General features: G+C 43.6%; 1 protein-coding gene across 13 annotated transcripts in view; it reads right to left on the reverse strand.

The window, feature by feature from the left end:
• The window catches only part of USP54 (ubiquitin specific peptidase 54), a 312,165-nt gene that overhangs the window by 104,564 nt on the left and 187,281 nt on the right, over window positions 1-20,320 (reverse strand). For all 13 annotated transcript variants that reach the window (XM_033941395.1, XM_033941394.1, XM_033941402.1 and 10 more), the window contains one exon: window positions 15,032-15,181. In XM_033941395.1, the coding sequence (XP_033797286.1) occupies window positions 15,032-15,181 (150 nt within the window). The remainder of the gene's footprint in view (window positions 1-15,031; window positions 15,182-20,320) is intronic.

A 20,320-nucleotide genomic window follows, 5' to 3' on the forward strand; every position in this document is an offset into this window, starting at 1 on the left:
TCATTCCTAGCATTCTGTTAGCCCTTTTCGCTGCTGCCGCTGCGTGGAAGGTTTCATTGATTTGTCGATCAGAACTCCCAAGTCCCTTTTCTGGGAGGTCTCTCCAAGTAACGCCTCAGACATCCTGTATTCGTGCATGAGATGTCAGTTCAAGGAGTTATGTTATGGAATTTGTTGCCTGTGGAAATTAAGCAGTATTCTAATGTGACTGGTTAGTCATACATTCTAAGCTCTTCAGTCCTTGTATGTTTTGTCTGCTCTTCAGTCCTCATCTGTTTTGTCTCTTGGTCCTGTTTTCTCCATGGTCCAGCTTGCCCTCTAAAATAAATTCTTTCCTGTTTTCTTTCAGGTAGGACAGCAGATTCATCTCTCCAACCCCATCTCTCTTGCAGTCCACATCTAGGCCCTCCCCTGTTGTCTCTGACTGGCTGACTGTAGCCCCTCCCAAGCAAGCACTCAGGTGGCTTCACTAGCCTTGCAATCTATTTAATCTGAACCCTCTTGGGGCAGCACGTGACAAAGGAGCATGAACGTGCTCCTTCATGTGCTTCCCTATTCTCACTACCTCTCTTTTTGTATATCTCTAATTCCTTTCTCTGTTCTTCTCCTTATGGCTCCAATTCACTTTCTGCTTCTCATACTCACTCCCCCCAATCTTACTCCCTTTCCCTCTCCTCTCCACACAAGTCTTCACTATCCTTCTTTTCCTATCCCCTGACCAGCCATCTTGTCATCTACCTTATTCACTGCACTCAAGCATTCTCTCTGTTTCATTCATCCATCTCCTTGTGCTCCAACCGTCTTCGTCATTGCTGTCATTATTCCCCTTTGCTTCGGCACTCTCTTACACCTTCTGCTCACTGCAAACCCAATCCAAACCCTGGCCCTCCACATCATCTGCTTCCCCACGTGTGTAACCACCCTAACCTTATACCAATATTCCAGTCCTCTTCTCTCCCTTTCTCATGTGCCCTATGGAATGCTCATTCTGCCTCCAACAAACTGCCCTATATTCGTGACCTCTATTTCTCAGTCCCTTCACCTGCTTTCTCTAACTGAAACATGGATTTGCCCTGAAGACTCCACTGCAGCTGCTACCCTCTCCCATGATGGCTACCACTTCTCTTATACACCTCATCCTACTGGTCAAGGCCGAGGTATTGTGCTTCTTCTCTCTTCTTCTTGTAGATTCCAACCTCTTCTCCCTCCTCAATCCCACAGCCTTTCCTCATATCTGAAGTCCTCTCCATCCATCTATTCACTCCTCTACCTCTGCAGTTAGCGGTCATTTATCATCCCACCAACAAGTCCCCTTCCTCCTTTCCCATTGCATTTGAATCCTGGCTTTCAGGCTTCCTTGATTTAACTTCTCCCTCCCTCATTCTTGGGGATTTTAACTTTCACACTGATGATCCCACTGACACATATGCTTCTAAGTTTCTTGCCTTAACCTTCTCATTTGACCTCCAGCTATGCTCTACTACCCCACTCACCGGGGTGGCCACTGCCTTGATCTTGTCTTTTTCTCCAACTGTTCGCTCTCTAACTTCTCTAACTTACTGCTCCCCATCTCTGATAACCTTCATAATTACTCCTTTACCCCTCAGCCATGCCCAGTCACCTCCAACAGGTTTCAAAATCTTAAAGCCCTTGATCCTTCCATGCTCTCAACCACTGTTTCACCTCCACTATGCTATCCAAGTCTGTCCACAAGACTGTCTCGTCATACAACTCTATTCTCTCCTCTGGACACCCTTGCTTCCCATGCTTTGTCAGGCATACCAAATCTCACACACATGCTGACTTTCTTCACTTTAATTCTGTGCTTACACGAGTCAATAAAAGACTACTACATCCAACTAACTCCCTTTCTTCCAACTCCTGTCATCTATTTGCCATACTGAACTCCCTCCTCAAAGTGCTCCCATCTCAGACCCCTCCTTCTCTTACTTCCATGACAAGGTCCATAAGATCACCCTTGAATTCACAACAAAGTCACATTCTTCTCCCCTACCCACCATCCACTCTCCTGAACTTCAAACCAACACCACCCCTTCATCCTTCACCCAAAAAACTCAGGAAGCTCCTCTTGCATAGTCCCACCCTCCATCCCTCTGTCAATTACCGCTGACTTTACTTCTTTCTCTGAAATAAAAAAGGAAGAAACTGCACAACTTCTGTCTTCAGCCAAGCCTATTATATGCCCCTCAAACCCTATTCTACTTGACCCCATCTCACATACTGTTATCCCTCCCATCTGTCATATTCTCAACCTATCCAGTTCCACTGCAACTGTCCCCACTGCCTTCAACATGCGGTGGTTAAGCCGCTTCTCAAAAAACCCTCGCTGGAACCCACCTGCATGTCCAACTATCATCCCATCTCCCTTCTTCCGTTCCTATCCAAGCTACTCAAGCATGCTGTTCTCCGTCGCTGACTGGACTTCCTTTCAACTCGATAGATTATTGATTCTCTACAATCTGGATTTCACCCCCAACACTCCACAAAGACTGCTCTCACCAAAGTTTACAGTCAGATCTAAGGGCCTTTACTCAATCCTCATCCTTCTTGACCTGTCTGCTGCCTTTCATACTATTAAGCACAGCTTACTCCTTGATACGCTGTCCTCACTTGGAATCCGCAAATCTCTCCTGGTTTGCCTCCTACCTTTCCCATCGTACCTTAAGTGTACGTGTTGGTGGGTCCTCTTCTGCTGCTACCCCACTAGCGGTTGGTATACCCCAGGGTTCTGTCTTAAGTCCTCTTCTCTCTCTACACCTCTTCCCTCAGTGCCCTGATTTAGAGAGTTGCGCAGAGACAGAAATCCCACCCGTCCCCGTGAGGAATCCCCTCCGTCCCCACGAATCCCTATAAACTTCAGAAATAGTTATTTCATTTAATTATGCTACTGAATTAAAGGCTCTGGTAGAAACCCATTTACAAATAAGCAAAGAGACTTTATTAATTTTGAAATATTAATTGGGAAGAATACACACTTTGTAAACGGGTTTCTACCAGAGCCTCTAATGTTTATAAATTTTTATCAACACAACTAATATACTACTTTATGCTGAAGCAAAAAAAAAAGAAATAGAATTTTTTTCCTACCTTTGTTCCCTGATTTCTGCTTTCCTCATGTTCTCATTCAATTCCTTCCATCCACTATCTCTCTTCTCTCTGTGTCTTCCATTTGCTCTGTTACTGTGCCTCTCCCTTTCTCCCCCCCTTCCAAATTGGTCTGGCACCCATCTTCTTCCCTCCGCTCCTCCCATAGTCTAGCATCTCTGTTTTCTTTCCTGTCAGTGTCTTCGCCCCACTCTCTCTTCCCCATTTCCCTTCAGCGTCTTCTCCCCACTCTCTCTTCCCCATTTCCCTTAAGCATCTTCTCCCCACTCTCTCTTCCCCATTTCCTTTCAGCGTCCTTCTCCCCCCAATCTTTCCCATGTCCTGTCAGCGTCCTTCTCCTCCCTCTGTCTTCACCATGTGCTTTCAGTATCCTTCTCCCCCCTCTGTCTTCCACATGTCTTTTCAGTTCTATAATGCCTGGACATGCGCTGAAGTGGCTCGCTCTCCCAAACCCAGTTCTCCAGCATCTGGGATGGAGCTTCAACAAAATCCTTTTCCGCATGTGTTCCACTGAACAATGCAAACTCTGCCTATGAGACAAACATGGACAATAAAGGCAAATAATGGAATGAATCCCGACAGAGAGAAATGGTCTATACACAGATTAAATAAACTGCCTTCCTGTAACACAGCAAAGCATGGCACACACAAAATTAAAAATAAATGAAGAGAAAGTTAAACTGCAAAATAAATTCCTCCCTTAAGCCCTCCCTCTGACGTCAGCACTGACATCATGGAAGACTTCCGGTCGGCTGTGTGCTGCGGCAGGAAAGGTAGGGAAAAGAAGACGAGCCTCGCGGCTTGAGTACATCCAACCCCGCAGGAATCCCGCGACCCTAGGGGGCGTCCCCACGGGATTCCCGCAACCCTAGGGGGCGTCCCCACGGGATCCACATGACTTTAGGGGGTGTCCCCACGGGATCCCCTTGACCCGAAGGGGGAACCCGCGGGATCCCTGTGGGTCCCGCGTGATTCCTGTCGTCCCCGTTCCCGTGCAGCTCTCTACCCTGATCTCCTCACATGGCTTTCAGTATCACCTATATGCTGATGACTCCCAGATCTACCTTTCTACACCTGAAATTTCACCTAAAGTCCAAGAAAAAGTTTCTGCCTGTTTGACTGACATTGCTGCCTGGATGTCCTGCCAAGAATGAGCTGCTCCTTTTTCCTCCTAAACCCTCTGGCTCCTCCTCCTCCTTTCTCCATCTCAGTAAATAATACTGTCATTGTTCCAGTCTTCTCTGCTCACAAGCTTGGAGTCACTTTCAATTCAGACCTCTCATTTTTTATGCACATCCAACAAACTGCTGTCAATTATCTCTACAACATCACCAAAATTCACCCCTTCCTCTCTGAGCACACTACCCGGACCCTAGTCCATACTCTCATAACCCCAAACTTATTACTGCAATCTACTTCTAACTGGTCTCCCGCAGTGCCATCTCTCCCCCCTGCAATCTGTGCAAAACTCTGCTGTACAACTCATCATCTACCAGCCTCCGTTCTTCAGATAAGCTGCTCTTAGCTGTACCCTTCTCCTCCACTGCCAATTCCAGACATTGTCCCTTTCATCTAGCTGCCGCCTATGCCTGGAATAAATTACCTGAGTTTGTCCACCAAGCCCCTTCCCTTTATTTATTTATTTAAAAAATTATAGTCTGCATATCCAACAATTCCATGCGGATCACAGCAATACATACATAATAAAATATAACAAACACATACATAAACACTTAACAAAAAAATGATTACAAACAATAAAAATCGTTAACACACATACCAGTCGCAATCCAACTTACTAATTCACCTTTTTGATATAGCCTTCAATCCATAACCCTATTCCTTACTGCCCACCAACCCAACCAGCAGATTAACCTTTCCCCTTAACTATATCCATGACATCCTGTTTGTCTGTCTTGTCTATTTAGATTATAAGCTCTTTCGAGCAGGAGCTGTCTTCTTTGCAACTCTGTACAGCGCTGTGTACATCTAGTAGCGCTATAGAAATAATTAATAGTAGTAGTAGTAAAGCAATTTGAAAACTATACTGTTTGAAAGAATATATTAACAAGTTAGATCATGTATTGCAGGCAGCTTCTTTTAACTTACTGTATTTCTGCTAAAAGAGTTAATAGTAGGTGAATGTAAATTGTATAAGGGGCTTTTTAAAATTATTTATTATTTGTTTTCATTTTATTATGTATGCTCAGAACTGTTGATGTAGCAGGATATAATTTTTTAAAATAAATAAACCTTGGGGGTTGGCACCTGGGAGGGGGATCTGGGTATCATTGTGGATGGTGTGATGGGGCCTTCCACCCTCCAGTGTGCGGCGGCCGGGGAGGCAAACAGGATGCTGGGAATTATTGGAGGAGCATTGTGGTGCTCCTGTGTCACTCCATGGTGCGACCTCGTCTGGAGTATTGCATTTGGTTCGGGTCTCCTTGTCTCAGGAGGAATGTGGTAGCAGTGGATGGGGTTCAGGGAAGAGCAACCATGATGATAAAGGAGATGGAATTCCTCTAATATGAGGAAAGACTAAAAAGGTTAGGGCTCTTCAGCTTGGAAAAGAGACGGCTGAGGGAAGATATGATTGAAGTCTACAAAATTCTGAGTGGAGTACAATGGATGCAAGTTGATCGATTTTTCACTCCATAAAAAATTACAAAGACATGGGAACACTCGATGAAGTTACAGGAAAATACTTTTAAAACCAATAGGAGGAAAATTTTTTTCACTCAGAGAATAGATAAGCTCTGGAGCGCACTGCCAGAGGTTGTGGAATGAGAGGAATGTGTAGCTGGTTTTAAGAAAGGTTTGGACAATTTCCTGGAGGAAAAGTCCATAGTCTTGTTATTGCCCTGAATCGGTAGCATGGAATATTGCTACTCGTTGAGTTTTGGCCAGGTACTAGTGACCTGGATTGGCCACCGTGAGAATGGGCTACTGAGCTTGATGGACTATTGGTCTGACCCAGTAAAGCTATTCTTATGTTCTAAATAAAATAAACCTCAAACTTGGAGGGAAGGGCTTTTTTTTAAGTTTGGTGGTAGGATAGAGAGGGTGAAGACCATTTATCAGTTGCCATTTGTTTTGTTTTAAAGAAAGGACACAACAAAAATATAATAAAATAAAAAAGCACATATAAAATAGAAAATGAGATGAGACAAAACAGTTTCAGAATACACTCTGAATATCTGGAAGGAAGAGGAGTTGAAGTTCAAGGCTGAAAGAAAAAGGTGACCAGGATACAGAGGAGGAGAAAATATTTGGGATCAGAGCAAGGGAGGTTCCAGGATCTGAAAGCTCCAGTTCTACTTCTTGTATTTTCTTAGTCTCTAAGCTGTCACAATCCTCACATTTGTTTTGTTTGCTCCATCTCTGAAGGAGGCCAAGGAAATAATTACCAGACACAAAAGAATAGTTTAAACATCAAGGCCTTGGGAGTTCTTGACCTTCTACTAAATGGTAGAATACCAACCAAGAATTTCCCCAAATTACAAGTGACTGGCCATATTATTGGGTTTATGACATCATCAGTTAATTAATTATTAAACATATGTAGTTGGTACATCTTCCAATAGAATTGCAATTGCTTCATTAAGATTCAATGATAAATTGCATATTCCAGCCATGTTCTTTTGGTTGGTTTCAAGTCACATGGCTTTTTATTAACCCTATTTCATTAGTAATTTTCCCTAACAACAATAATGACTTAGTTATCATATATGTTAGGGGTATTCTATTTCAGTACATTGTACATCTTGTAACAAAGTGTTAATTTAAGGCACGCTGACCTTGTTTACATGCTGCAAGTCAGAGGTGTCAAATAGAGAATGACACGGTGAAAAAATTGGTCCCCGTCACCGCCCCGTCCCCGTCTCACCATCCTCTGCACCGCCCCGTCACCGCCATTCCCTTCACCGCCCCGTCACCGCCACTGCCACCCCATTCACCGCCCCGTCACCGCCACTGCAACCCCATTCACCGCCCCGTCACCGCTGCATACATAAAAGCCTCAAACGGGTACGATTTTATATACTTTTCTTTATTTACGTATAAAGGAAACATTCTTTAAAACTTTGTTAAATATTACCTTTGTTGTCTGGTTTCTGCTTTCCACATCTTCTCATTGAATTCCTTCCCTCCCTCCTTTACCATCTGTTCCTTTCTACTACCCTTCAGCTCCTCTCGCGTGGCCTATCTATCTACCTTCCTCCCTCTTATTTTCATGGCACGTTACAATATAATTTGTGCAAGCCACTGGAGCCTGCGAGATCGATCCCTGTCCCATCCCCACAAACCATCTCGCTTCTGTGCTCCTATTTTCCCCATTTCTAATATCTCCCCTATGTATCTGCCATTGCCCCCCCCTGTGTCCATATACCATCCCCATGGCATGTCCCCTTTTTGTCTCTGTCCCTATGCCCCATGCACATAATTTCCCCTCTTTCTGTTACCTTCCTGTGTCCAGATTTCCCCTATCTTCCTCTTCCATACCAGTGTGTCTCTTCTTTTCAACCCCATCTAGCTTTTTTCCCTCTTTCTTCCCCCCCCCCTGCTTCTAGCATCTGGCTCACCTGCCTGTCCTTCCCTTTCTTTCCTGCTGTGGGTTTTTCTTTCCGTTTTCATCCCCTTGGCCCAGAATCCTTTTCCCTTTCACTCCCTCCTTACAGTCTGAGCCGGGAACACGGGTGATCGCACGGTCCTCGGAGCCCCCACCCGCCTGCCCAATCGATCCTAGTGTTTAGCCAGCTCTCTCCCTTCTCCTCACCTTAATTTGCAGGCTTTCTTTTTCAGCGACCTGCACGCTTTCCCAAAGAGCCGCACACGCGCGGCTGCTCAGTGTTCAATCTTCTGCTCTGCTGCAACTTCCTGTTTCCGGTTGCATCAGAGCAGAAGATCGAAACTGAGCAGCAGCGGCTCTTTGATAGCGTGCGGGTCGCCGAAAAAGAAAATCTACAAACTAAGGTGAGGAGAAGGGAGAGAGCTGGCTAAACACTAGAATCGATTGGGCAGGCGGGTGTGAGCTGCGGGGACCGCGCGATCCTTCATGCCTCACTGCGGGGACAAGACCCATTCACCGCCCCGCGGGCGGTGAATGGCCTTGTCCCCGTCGCCGCAGCGACTGCTAGTTTTCTTCCCCGTTTTCGGCGGTGACCCGCAGCTAAAATGCGGTGGCCGCGGGTAAACCGCCACCATGTCATTCTCTAGTGTCAAACTCAGGCTCACGGGCCAAATCTGACCCACAGTGTAATTAGATTTGGCCCACGAGAAAATACCCTTTCTGTTCCTTCCCTCCCTCCATCCCATTGTCCACTATCTCACTCCCAGCTTCCCGGTCTCACCTTCAAAGCAGCCTGCGGAGGATCTCCGGTTGGCTGTTACGATCCTAGCAGGCTGCCGTCGGCCTCCGCAACAAATTTCCTCTGCCGCGGTCCCGTACATCAGAGGAGGGGTGGCAGAGGGAATGTGCTGTGGAGGATGACGGCAGTCTGCTAGGATCTCTACTGCCAACCGGTGATCCTCCGTTGGCTGCTTTGAAGGTGAGACCTGGAAGCCGAAGAATGCTACATAGAAGGGGGAAAAACATGCAAACCTCGGGGGGGGGGGGGGCCTGGTGTAGAAGTGCACGGAGGGATGGAAGGGGGGTCCAAAGAGACGTGCATATGCCAGACTGAGGGTGGAGAGGAGGGAAAGAAATAATGGGTCTAAAAACAGAGGAGAGGGAGAGTGATGGTGGACAATGGGAGAGAGGGAGGGAAGGAACAGAAAGGGAGAGAAGTTGGACACAAGGGATAGTGTGGAGGGGGATAGAGATACCGGATAGGAGGGTAGTTGGGAAGAGAAAGGGAGAGATGGTGATCCCTGAGGTAGTGGGAAAGGAGGGAGAGATACAGGATGAAAGGGTAGTTGAGAAAAGGAGAGATGATGGATCTGGGGATGGTGGGGTCTATCGCTGCAGCTGTAGAGATGGAGACAGAAAAAAAGGAAAGATGCCAGACCTCCGGGGGAGGGAAATGGAAGGGGAGGACAGAGATGGAAGATGGATGGTTAGCACCGAGAAAGAAGAAAACGACAAAAGGGCAGGAGACCCTGGCAAGTGAGTTATCAAAAGACAGAGAAACCAGAGTCTGGGACCAACATGATTGAATAATGACCTGAAAACAAACATAGAAAAAATAATTTTATTTTCTATTTTGTGATTACAATATGTCAGGTTTGAAATGTTTACCCTGGCAGAGCTGGTGTTAAATAGCAAATGTGAACGAGAACCTAAAAGAGAGAGGACAAGTCTTTTTTATTTATTTTGTTTACACCACAGAGCCAGCGTGGGGTTGGAGAGATTGTAACACTATACTTCTACTAAAATTAAGTATTCTTAATGAAAAATTTGGCACGTGACTTAGCCTGTATTTTAGATTTCAGCCCCTTATGTGATTGAGTTTTACACCCCTGCTCTAGATCATAGGTACTTCCTCTATTCTGGAACAAACATCTATTTAAAAACCTTAACATTTGCCAGTAATGCTAACCAAGCAATATTCTTTTACTGAACTCTGAAGCATTTCTATATCCTTCAGCTTTATCTTTTATTATCTATATATTAGTGTCTTTTCAGGTTTCCCAGGCAAGGGGTTTGTCATATATATTGGGTTATAACCCCCTACCCCTTTATATCATGCTTAATGCAATTATTGCCATCAGTTTCACACATGGTCCTATTCTTCTCATTCACAAATAATAATAATAATAAGACCCATGATGATCCCCCCTTTTTAAAGCAGCTGAGTGGAGAGAAAAAACTTTCTGCCTCAGAAACAGCTCCAATGCATAGGAATGAAGATCTTCAGAATGCCAGCCGGTCAGAGACCAACTAGAACCTCTGCCCCCACGGATCCTCTGTCACGTGTTCGGGGACAGGAAAGGCAACCTGTGTCTTGAAACCCAGGTGGATTTCTGTCCAGATACACACAGCCTGCTCTAGAAACCTGTGACAGAGTCACCGGCCAGCAGACTTTCACAGGAAAAGACCCTGGGCACTTGAAGAGGGTGGCACTCAGCAAGCTGGCTCCACAGATCCATCAGAGTTTCTTTGTGAAGCTGCAGTCTGATTCCGCAGGACTGTGTCCTTTTCTCTGACAGGGGACCACTGGGGAGGGGTCTCAAGGCACTGAAGCCACAAAAAAATGAACTTTAAGCAAAAAAAAAAAAATAATAATTAAGAAACAGAAGCAGAGCAACAGCAAAAGACTTCTGCTTGGACTGCTTGCAGAAATGAAAACCAAGGTTGCTTGTTGACTCTCAGCCTAGGGGGGTGGAGTATGTGTTCAGAAAAGATGTGGATTTCTGCAACCCCCAGACTGGGGGGTTGGGATTGAACACCGAGCGTATGGAATCTGGAAGGTACGTAACAGAAACAGCTTTGTAACATAGCATCATGGTGGATCCTGGTTCAGATTCTTTGGGTGGGTCTGAGAATGCTATCTCAGGTCAGAGAGAAAAAGACAGCTGCATTAATTTGGCCTCTCTTAGGAAACTGTCAAGTTGCTTTCTTCTTTGTGGATTAACATTCCAGAAGAATTTAATAAGGTTATATTCTAAACTCTTAAGATTTCAAAAGTACAAAATAGGGCAGAACACTCAGCTGATAATTACCAGTACAATCATATTAATCATTTCAAGATGATTGCACCGAGGACTGCATTTGTTTATACACGTTTGAGTCACATTATTATGACCACTACCTACCTCTGACATCAGGAATAGCCAATGAACAAATGCAAGTGTCGTGCACAGACTTCATGGGTATATAAGATAGGATGCCAGCAAGTTGCAAATATAGCAACTATAGCTGTTAAGGGGGAAAAAAGCGCAATTTATCAGACATTGAAAAAGGCACGATCACTGGCTACCAGACCAATGGCGGCAGCGTTTTGGAAATGGAGGCATTTGTAAACTGTTCACGGGATGCTGTGGTTAAAGTATACCGTGAGTGGATGAATGGAGCCTTTTCAATGACCTGATGCGGTAAGTGAGGGACAACATGAACCATCAATGTGTAAGGTGAACATCTGTTGCATAGGTTGGTATGGGCTGACAGGCACGCAACTGTGGAGCAACTCACTGTCCAAACAAGCCAGGGGGCTTCCAGATGTGTGTCAAAAATGACTGTGCTTAAACCCTGATGCAAATGGGGCTCTGCAGCAGACAGCTGGTGACTGCACACATGCTCATGAGGGTTCATTGCAAAAAATGGCTGCAATTTGCACAGGAGTCCCGACAATGGACTTGTACCAACTGCCAGCGGATCACCTTCTCCGATGAGTCACATTTTGAGCTCCATTGAATGGATGGACATTGGCATGTCAGGCATAAAACCACTGAGAACAAACACCCAATAACCACTGTTGGATGTACACAAGCTGGCTGCAACAGTGTTATGGTCCGAGTCCCTTGATACCTCTGGAAGGTACTCTCAACCAATATGGGTATTTCTCCATCCTTGCCGATCTAGTATACCCATACATGTTGATGGTCTTCCTTATGGCCAATGGGATCTTTCAACAGAACAATGTGACTTATCATACCACTAGAATTGTTAGCAAAGAACGACCAAGGCTTTCAACTACTTGCCTGGTCTCCGAATTTCCCAGACCTTAACCTGGTTGAACACATTTGGGACCATCCTGAATCCACCACCATGCACCAGTCAGCAACTGTCAGGTGCACTGCTGTCTTCATGGCTCCAGATACCTCTAGCACCCATCCAGCAACTTACTGAGTCACTCCTACAGCGTCTGGCTGCCATCTATGCTGCCAGAGGCAGTTATTCTGGATATTAGCAAGTTGTCATAATAATGAGGGGGGGGGGGTAGGTGGCTGGGATTTCTTGGCAGCGGGTGTGTGTGAGCATCTCTCCCATTACAGAGAGGGGTGTCGCTGCCATTCCGGGAGAAGGAGGGGGTGTTCGTTGCCGATGTAGGGAAGGGGTGGGCATCACTCCCGCTGCATCACAACACAGGCTTTCTAGCAGTCTCTGACACTGACCGGTACCCCTGGACCAGTCGCTTATTTTTGTTGACAAAAGCCAACGCTGCTTTTAGAAAATGGCTCGACATTTTTTAAGAATCCACCGGAGGGCTGATTTCAATGTTGAAAAGCCCATTTACATGTCATTTTTGGAGATTGCTAGAAAGATCACTATTGACAGAGATAATCCGTTTTGAAAATCTGCAACTAAAATGCATACATGCTAAACCGTCAGTAAACAGTTTAGCGATGGTGTTAAAAGTTTTGAGAATCTGGCCCTCAGATTTACAGAGCAATTCCAACATACCATAAAAGCAGTAACTTCCACAAGTTACACAAGCACCTACCTAGATAAAGTCAGTACCAAAAATACTGTAGTGACCACTAAAACATCAATAAACCTATTGGAAAACTAAACAAATCAGATTAAAACAGATCAATCATGTAATCAATGCTAACAGAAAATCATGTCTCTTTCAAACATGCAGAATACAGAACTTCACCCCAGTATAGAATAAGTAACCACAATATAAATATAGCAATAATATAAAAATATAGAAACAATATAAAAATAGAAATAAAAATTAAACTGAATCCCCAAGAAGCTAGACTCTTCATACAGTGTAACACCAGAGAAAGAAAAAGCAATATGTCCCCCTGTACTATGCAAAATATGATAGCAGACTGACATATTCCAACCACTACATTACAAATTAACAAATGCAAATAAAACAAAAAAAAAAAAAAAAAAGGAAAATGATAAAATTTTATTGGACTAAATGAAATTTCCAATTAGCTTTCAGAGGCCAAAATCTCCTTTCTCAGATCAGGAAAGTATACTGCTATTATGGTATCCTGTCCTGACCTGAGGGAAGATGTTTTGGTCTCTAAATTTAGTCAAAAAGCTATTAAAATTAATCCAATAAAAAGATAGCACCTTATTTCCATTTTTTATGTTTACTTATTAATGTTTATTAACACAGCTATCACACTATTTTATTTTAAACTGAAAATAAAATTCTTTTTTTTTCCTTTGTTGTCTGGTTATTTACTTTTTCCAATTGTGTTGTTACCAGTCTCTGGTTTCCAGTATCTCCCCTTTTTCTTCCCCTCTTCCATCATCTCCCTCCTCTCTGTCTCCTCCCTTAACCTCTACCCTTTCTCCTCCTGTTCTATCCAGAATCTGTATTCCCCACTTGTAAACAGAATCTGCCCCCCCCCCCCAATTCTCTCCCCTTTCATCCTTATCTTCGTCTGTCTACCATCCAGTGTTGGCAAACTCTCACCTCTTCCACACTTCCATACAGCATCTGCTGTGCCCCCTCTCTCTTCCATCCAGCATCTCCCTTTTCTCGTCCCCCTTCCATCATTTCCCACCATTTGTCTCTTCCTTATACCACCTTTCTCTCTCCTCTTCCATCTAGTATCTGCCCTCTGCCTCCAACAATTTTATAAAGCACCCGCTCATCTCCCTTTCTATCAATATCTCCTAGTTTCTCTCCCTTCCATACAGCATCAGTCCCCCCTCTGTTTCCATCCAGTCTTTCTCTCTCACTTCCTCCCCGTTTCAAACCATAGAAACATAGAAAGATGACGGCAGAAAAGGGCTATAGCCCATCAAGTCTGCCCACTCTACTGTCTCACCCCATTAACCAGTCTCTCTCTCTCTCTCACTTCCTCCCCGTTTCATCACATCTCCTTCCTGTCTCTCCCCTCTTCCATCCAGCATGTCTTCCTCCTTCTATACAGCTTATTCCCCCCTCTCCCCTGCCATCAATATTTCCCTCCTCTATCTCTTTCCTTCCATACCACATCTTTCCCTCTTCCCCTCATCTTTCCATCCAGCATCTCCCCTTTTGTTTCTCCTTTCCATCATATCCCCCCCTCTCTCTCTCTCTCCCCTGTTCTATACAGAATCTGTCTTCCCCACTTCTATACAGCATCTGCCCCATCCCTCTTTTTTCTCTTCCATCCAAATTTTCCTCCAGTCTTTCTCCTCTTCCATCCAGCATTGGCCATCTCTTTCTCTGTTCTACCCACACTTTCATACAGTGTCTCCCTTTTCACTTCCCCCCTTCCATCACCTTCTGTCTCTTCCCTACACCATCTGCCCTCTCTGCCCTCTTCTATAAAGCATTTGCCTCTTTTTCCCTTTCAATCCAGTGTTTTCCTCGCTCTCACCTCCTCCCCCTTTCATCACATCTGCCTCATGTCTCTTCTTTACCCCGGCTGCTGCATCTTGTGCCTTCCCCTTCTCCCTCTCATGGCCACCCCAACTGCTGCTTCTCTAAACAAGCAGTAGGAGCAGCAGAGGCAAAACAGCCCATCTCATTTTCCTGGGTCCACACTCGCAATTCAGTCTGCATTGCTGCTGGTCATGCCCCTCCGATGTTCTTTTCCGGTTTCGGGGCAGAGCCAGCTGCTGATCAGACTGAGGCTTCGAGTACATCCCCAAGGGAGAGTAAGGCTGTTTTGCCACTGCTGCTAATTTAGAGAAGCAGCAGCGGCCAGGATGGCGGTGGGAGGGAGGTGGGAAAGTACTGCTCCTGGTGCATGGTAGTCCTAAATTGCTGTGCGGGATCTTCAAATGAAGTATGTGGTCATGTAGCCACGCAGCTTAGAGGGAACACTGCAGAAGACTCCTGGGAGAAGGAGGTTTCAAAAGCTGTGACAGACATCTTTCTACAGTAAGCCCGCGAGAATGGACAGAGTACCCTAAGGTTCAGCATACCATTCCTATTGCACTGGAATGGAGTGTTAGAATCGAAGAGGTGTGAGGGAGAGAAAGTGTGTATCAAGCGAGGACATCAACACATTTGCCAACTCTGGGTACTCAAATGTTTACTTATGGCTCCACATATATTAGTATTACCTCTTTGACATGGGCATCATCAAAGTACATCCACTTGCGTATCTTGGTTTGGAAAAAGAAAGTAGAATAATGTTTGCCATAATAACAGATCATTCCAACTAAATAGAGCTCAGAATATTTAGCTCGGTCATCAGTAACTCTGTAAAAGAGCTGTGGAGGAAGAACAAAGACTTAATGAACAACCATGCTGGATAGTTTGAGAATTCAAATATTAAATTTCTTACTTAAGTTTTCACTTCTGGACTTCTAAGTGCAAAAGCAGTTTTTACCACATCTTGATTTACCACAGGATCAGCAATCTGCAGTAACCTAGTAGCTTAGGTTGTTGACTCCTATGGTAAATGAATAACTGTGCTTTTGCACATTTTCAATCTATTCAAATGAATAAATATCTAATAATACCAAAAATATCTATAACAATGTACCATATCTTGTCTTATAACATTGGTAGTAGACAATGTAACCTCTGTGTTATGATTCAATACCTTCTTTTTTTCCCCAAAAAAATCAGTCATCTGTTTTAGAAAGGCACCAGACTGGGAAGGAGTGATTGGGCATTGCCTCTGCCCAAGGATCCCTGGACCACCAATGACTTTACAGGAAACCTCTTTAGGTGTCTTGCACATGTGAAGGGTGGGTGCTTGCATCTTGGAAGAGTGAGGCGTGGACAGGGCTTCAGGCAAAAGGCCTGCTAGCCTGGGAACATTGGGCCACAGTTATGTGGCCTGATGCTGCTCCCAGCCTGTGGAAATGTCGCTTACAAGGTAGCTCGAAAGCAGTACTCATGTAACATAGGATTCAGTAACTTGTGGGATTAAGATATCACATGTTGCTGAATCTCACAGGAAATCAAGGTGTGGTAAATGAATATGCAAGCTCATAGGGAGAAGTGGTTCTCTGTCAACAGCAAGGAATAGGAAATCAAGGTGTGATAAATAAATATACAAGCTCATAGGGAGAAGGGGGTTCTCTGTCGACAGCAAGATAAATAAGATTCTCAAATGATCCCACCTTTTCAGAAAGTTGACTCCTAAACTATGTGAATAGACTGAAGGGACTAATAAATAAGGGTGGTTATGTGAGATTGGTTGTTCTGGCTTGTAATAAAATTGGTGAATAAAACTGTGTTCCAATTTAAATGCATAAGGTAGACTAATACTCAAATGCAGTAACATAGCTAGGGCCCCAGATAGAAAAAATTGGTCTTTCTACTATGTTATTGCCCCCCTGGTGTACTGAGTGCTGACATGTCATCTTGGTTTGACATGTTAATTGAGAATAAAATAGATCCTGCACATACTATCCTGCTAAGTGACTAACATTTGTACAGACCGTAACAAAGTTGACATGCAAGTTTCAACATTCTTAAATGCTCTTGAGGGTATGGGATGGGATGGTCTCAAGTAATCACACCTACTCACCAGGCAGGTCATATACTAGATTTATGCTTTGTTGATTCTAAGCTTAGTCAGCAGATTGATGTTTTTAGAATTCCCTATGCTGTTCCATGATCAGACCATTATGTCCTTACATTTAACTTCCCCATTGTTGACATGTGCTGTACACAAACAATATCCTCATCATTCTTTATTAGGGAGGAAGTTGATCTGGGTCAATTGAAATCAGAATGGATACCAAAATTGGATTCACTGACCCAATGTAATGTTAGCGATGCAGTAGATGGCTGGTACCACTTTACTAGTAGCCTGTCTTGATTAAATTGTGTCGCTGAAGATTAAGGTCATGACGCAGTAATTGTACACCATGGTTTTCTGACTCCTTACAGCGAGCTAAACAGGAATTACATAGGACACTGGAAGCCATGAAGAAATTATTGAACCACAGAACTGGTAGTGTGACAAATTCATCAAGGGAGCTGTTCAATGTTGTCCGGAATCTTACTGTGAAACCGTCAAATAATGCCAAATCCTCTTTTGCTAGCCAGGATTTTATGCATTTGTCACACCTAAAGTGCAGAGGGTGGTGGCTCAATTTCATGGGAATTCATTACCCACGATAGATTCTCCATTAAAGGAATTGTGGACCGAATTCGATGTCACGGTCGAATCAGATATAAAAATAATTATTCAAACATGAATAAGGCCTCTTGTTCACTTGACCTTTGCCCTCTTGGTGTTTTATTGTCCATGATGGATGCTTTGTAACCTTCAGTCTTTCTAATTGTATCAAAATCTCTATTGGCTGGGTTCGTTCTATCTCAACTGAAGAAAGCTATTGTTCGCCCTTTGCTAAAAAATCGTATGACTGGTACAGCGTTGGTCAAAATAAAAGACTCTGTGGAGAGTTGATGTTCAAGATGTAGGCTTTATTAAAAGTTATACTTGGTAAGCCACATAAAAATATGTAGAACCCAACACACTGGGAACTCTGGACCTAACACTGTTGTTTCGACAATACAGTCTTCCTCGGGGGTCCTTTGAATAATAATGTAGTGAATGAATATATGTATATTAAACTGTTGTCTTATGTGTAAGTGAAAGTTAGAGTGAAAATGGGTCCAAGTGACATAAATTATGACTAGTGACTAGTGTTGCCAACTATAAATATGATGGAATGACTAGTGACAAATTAAGTATGAGCATGTGAAAAAGTGCATGGTGATGAAAGGGATATCTAGACCACCACAGGATGGAAAGCACAAGGTGTTATGGTTGAAAAAGTACTAAAACAAAAGTTAATAAAGTGCTTGTCTTGCATATGTGACCAGCAGGATTATCTAGACAGGAGAGTGAGGATCAATTTGCATTGAAGAGCATGGCTGAGACCAAAACTTGAAAAAAGCACTATAAAAAGAGGAGTACATACCCTCTTGGTCCTATAATAAGAGCTCGTGGATTAGAAATAGTCAAGTCAAATTAAAAATTAAATTTAAATTTATTTTATTTATTTATTTATTTATTTATTCAATTTTCTATACCGTTCTCCCAGGGGAGCTCAGAACGGTTTACATGAAATTTATTCAGGTACTCAAGCATTTAAAGGCCCATGGGTATATAACATTAATTGGAGTCAAGATACAACAGAGATCTTATCTTGTGTATTATTCATGTTAATGTGCAATAGTGAATTCTCAGTGTGTCGAGTTCTAGATATTTTTATGTGGATTACCAAGTATAACTTATAATAAAGCCTACATCTTGAACATCAACTCTCCACAGAGTCTTGTTTTGACCGGATTTTTATTTGTGGAGCAACCAGGGTCAACTTTTTAGATTGTGGTACAGCTCTGGAGCATTTTTGCCTAATGTCATCATTGAATTTTCTAGCTAAAGTTTTAGAAAAGGTTGTACTACAGCCGATGCAAGATTTTCTCGTAAACATGCAATTTTAGATGACTTGCAGTTTAGATTCAGACCCAAACATTTGACTGAGCTTCACTTGCTATCTGTTCTTGATACTGTGGGCAAAGGCTTAGACCATGGGGTATCTTACTTCATGATATTCTTGGATGTCTCAGCAGCTTTTGACACTATTAATCAACAAATTATTTTGGCTAGATAACGAGCCATGTGCATTGCTGGGTCTGTTTTGAATTGGTTCAGTTTATTCCTGACAAACAGGGCTTTTTGTGTTGAAGTGGGTCAGGATAAATTTGATTGGACTGCTTTGACCTGTGAAGTCTCCCAGGATTCTGCTTTATCTGTGGCTTTTAACATCTACATGTCACCATTGTGCAGAAAGTTGCAAACTTTGGATGTTAATTTTCATTTTTATACTAATGACATCCAGTTCTTGATTCCGGTGGTTAAATCAATGGATGATGCTATGTCTAATCTCAACTGTTTTCATGTCATACTGGATTGGATGTATCAAAATCAGCTAAAACTAAATGTACAAAGCCATTAAAAGTTTTGCATCACCTCCGAGTAATACATTGTTCCGTATTTCTTGCTGGATCACAGCAATATTTCTGACGCCTATTGCTGCATATTATATACTGACGTGTTCAGAATTTTATGCTCTTTATCACCCTGCACATTTTAAATTGATTTAGGACTTCAGATTTAAGACTTGTAATGCATAAACTGCGGAATGTCAAAAAATGTTGATATTTCGTAAATGGATGTGTCTGTTGGGTCGCTACAATAACCCCCTGAGATGTGGAATCCTTGATGAGCCAGTCGTAGGTAGGGAAGTACCTGAAGACCATGGTTCCTTAGAGCTGCTGCTACCACCACCAAGCACTTGGTGAACACTCTGGAAGATGAAGCCAAGCCAAAGGGTAGCACTCTGTATTGATAATGCAGATTCCCCACCCGAAATCTGAGATACATAAGTCGTTCTGATTTAGAAGGGGATAAAGGGACGCCAGGGACAACATACAAAATTTTTATTTGACTAAAAATTTGTTGAGAGCCCTGAGATCCAGAATGGGTCGCAGATCGCCCGTCTTCTTCAGAACGAGGAAGTAACAGGAGTAAAACCCCCTGCTCTGCTGTTCCAGAGGAATTTCCTCCATGGCACGGAGATGAAGCAGAGCTTGAGCTTCCTGAAGAAGGGCGGTCCGGGATGGATTGGAGGAAGCTCTGGTGGAACCTGATTGAAATGAAGAGAGTATCCTTCCTTGATGATTGATAGCACCTAGAGGTCGGATGTAATTGTCTCCCATCAGTGGTAAAAATGATGGAGACGACTCCTATAGGGGGAAGAGAGGACAGAGACAGAACGGTGGAGGTTATGCTCTTTTTTAAACAGTCAAAAAGGCTGCACAGCCTTAGGTGCAGCAGAAGGCTGAGATTTCTGCTGCTTCTGATTTGCTGTTTCTTGGAAGGCGGCCGATTGTAAGGAACCGCCCTCGGAGCATAATGCCTCTGGAAAATTGGAGGAGGCCATGAAGGCTTGACAGGAGCTGGCTTAAGCTTTGGTCTGACAATGGAAGCAAAATATTTTTCATGTTCCGACAATTTCTTGGTGGCTGCCTTGATAGATTCATCGAAGAGGTCATTGCCTGCACAAGGAATGTTAGCCAAGCGATCCTGAAGATTAGGGTCTATGTCAATGTTGTGAAGCCAGGCCAGGCGGCGCATTGCTACGGAACAAGTAGTCACCCTGGCTGACAACTTGAAGGCATCGTAAGAAGACTGGAGAAGATGTAATCTGAGTTGTGACAGAGTAGCGCTGACTTCTTGGAATTCGAAGTGCTTCTGTGTTATCTAAATAGCTGAGGAATTTAGGAAGAAGATCAATGAGGAACTTGAGTTAAGTTACAAAATGAAAATTATAATTCAGGACTTTGGAGGACATCATGGTATTTTGGTAAAGGCGATG

This window comes from Geotrypetes seraphini, chromosome 4, assembly GCF_902459505.1.
Source record: "Geotrypetes seraphini chromosome 4, aGeoSer1.1, whole genome shotgun sequence".
Lineage (NCBI taxonomy): Eukaryota > Metazoa > Chordata > Amphibia > Gymnophiona > Dermophiidae > Geotrypetes > Geotrypetes seraphini.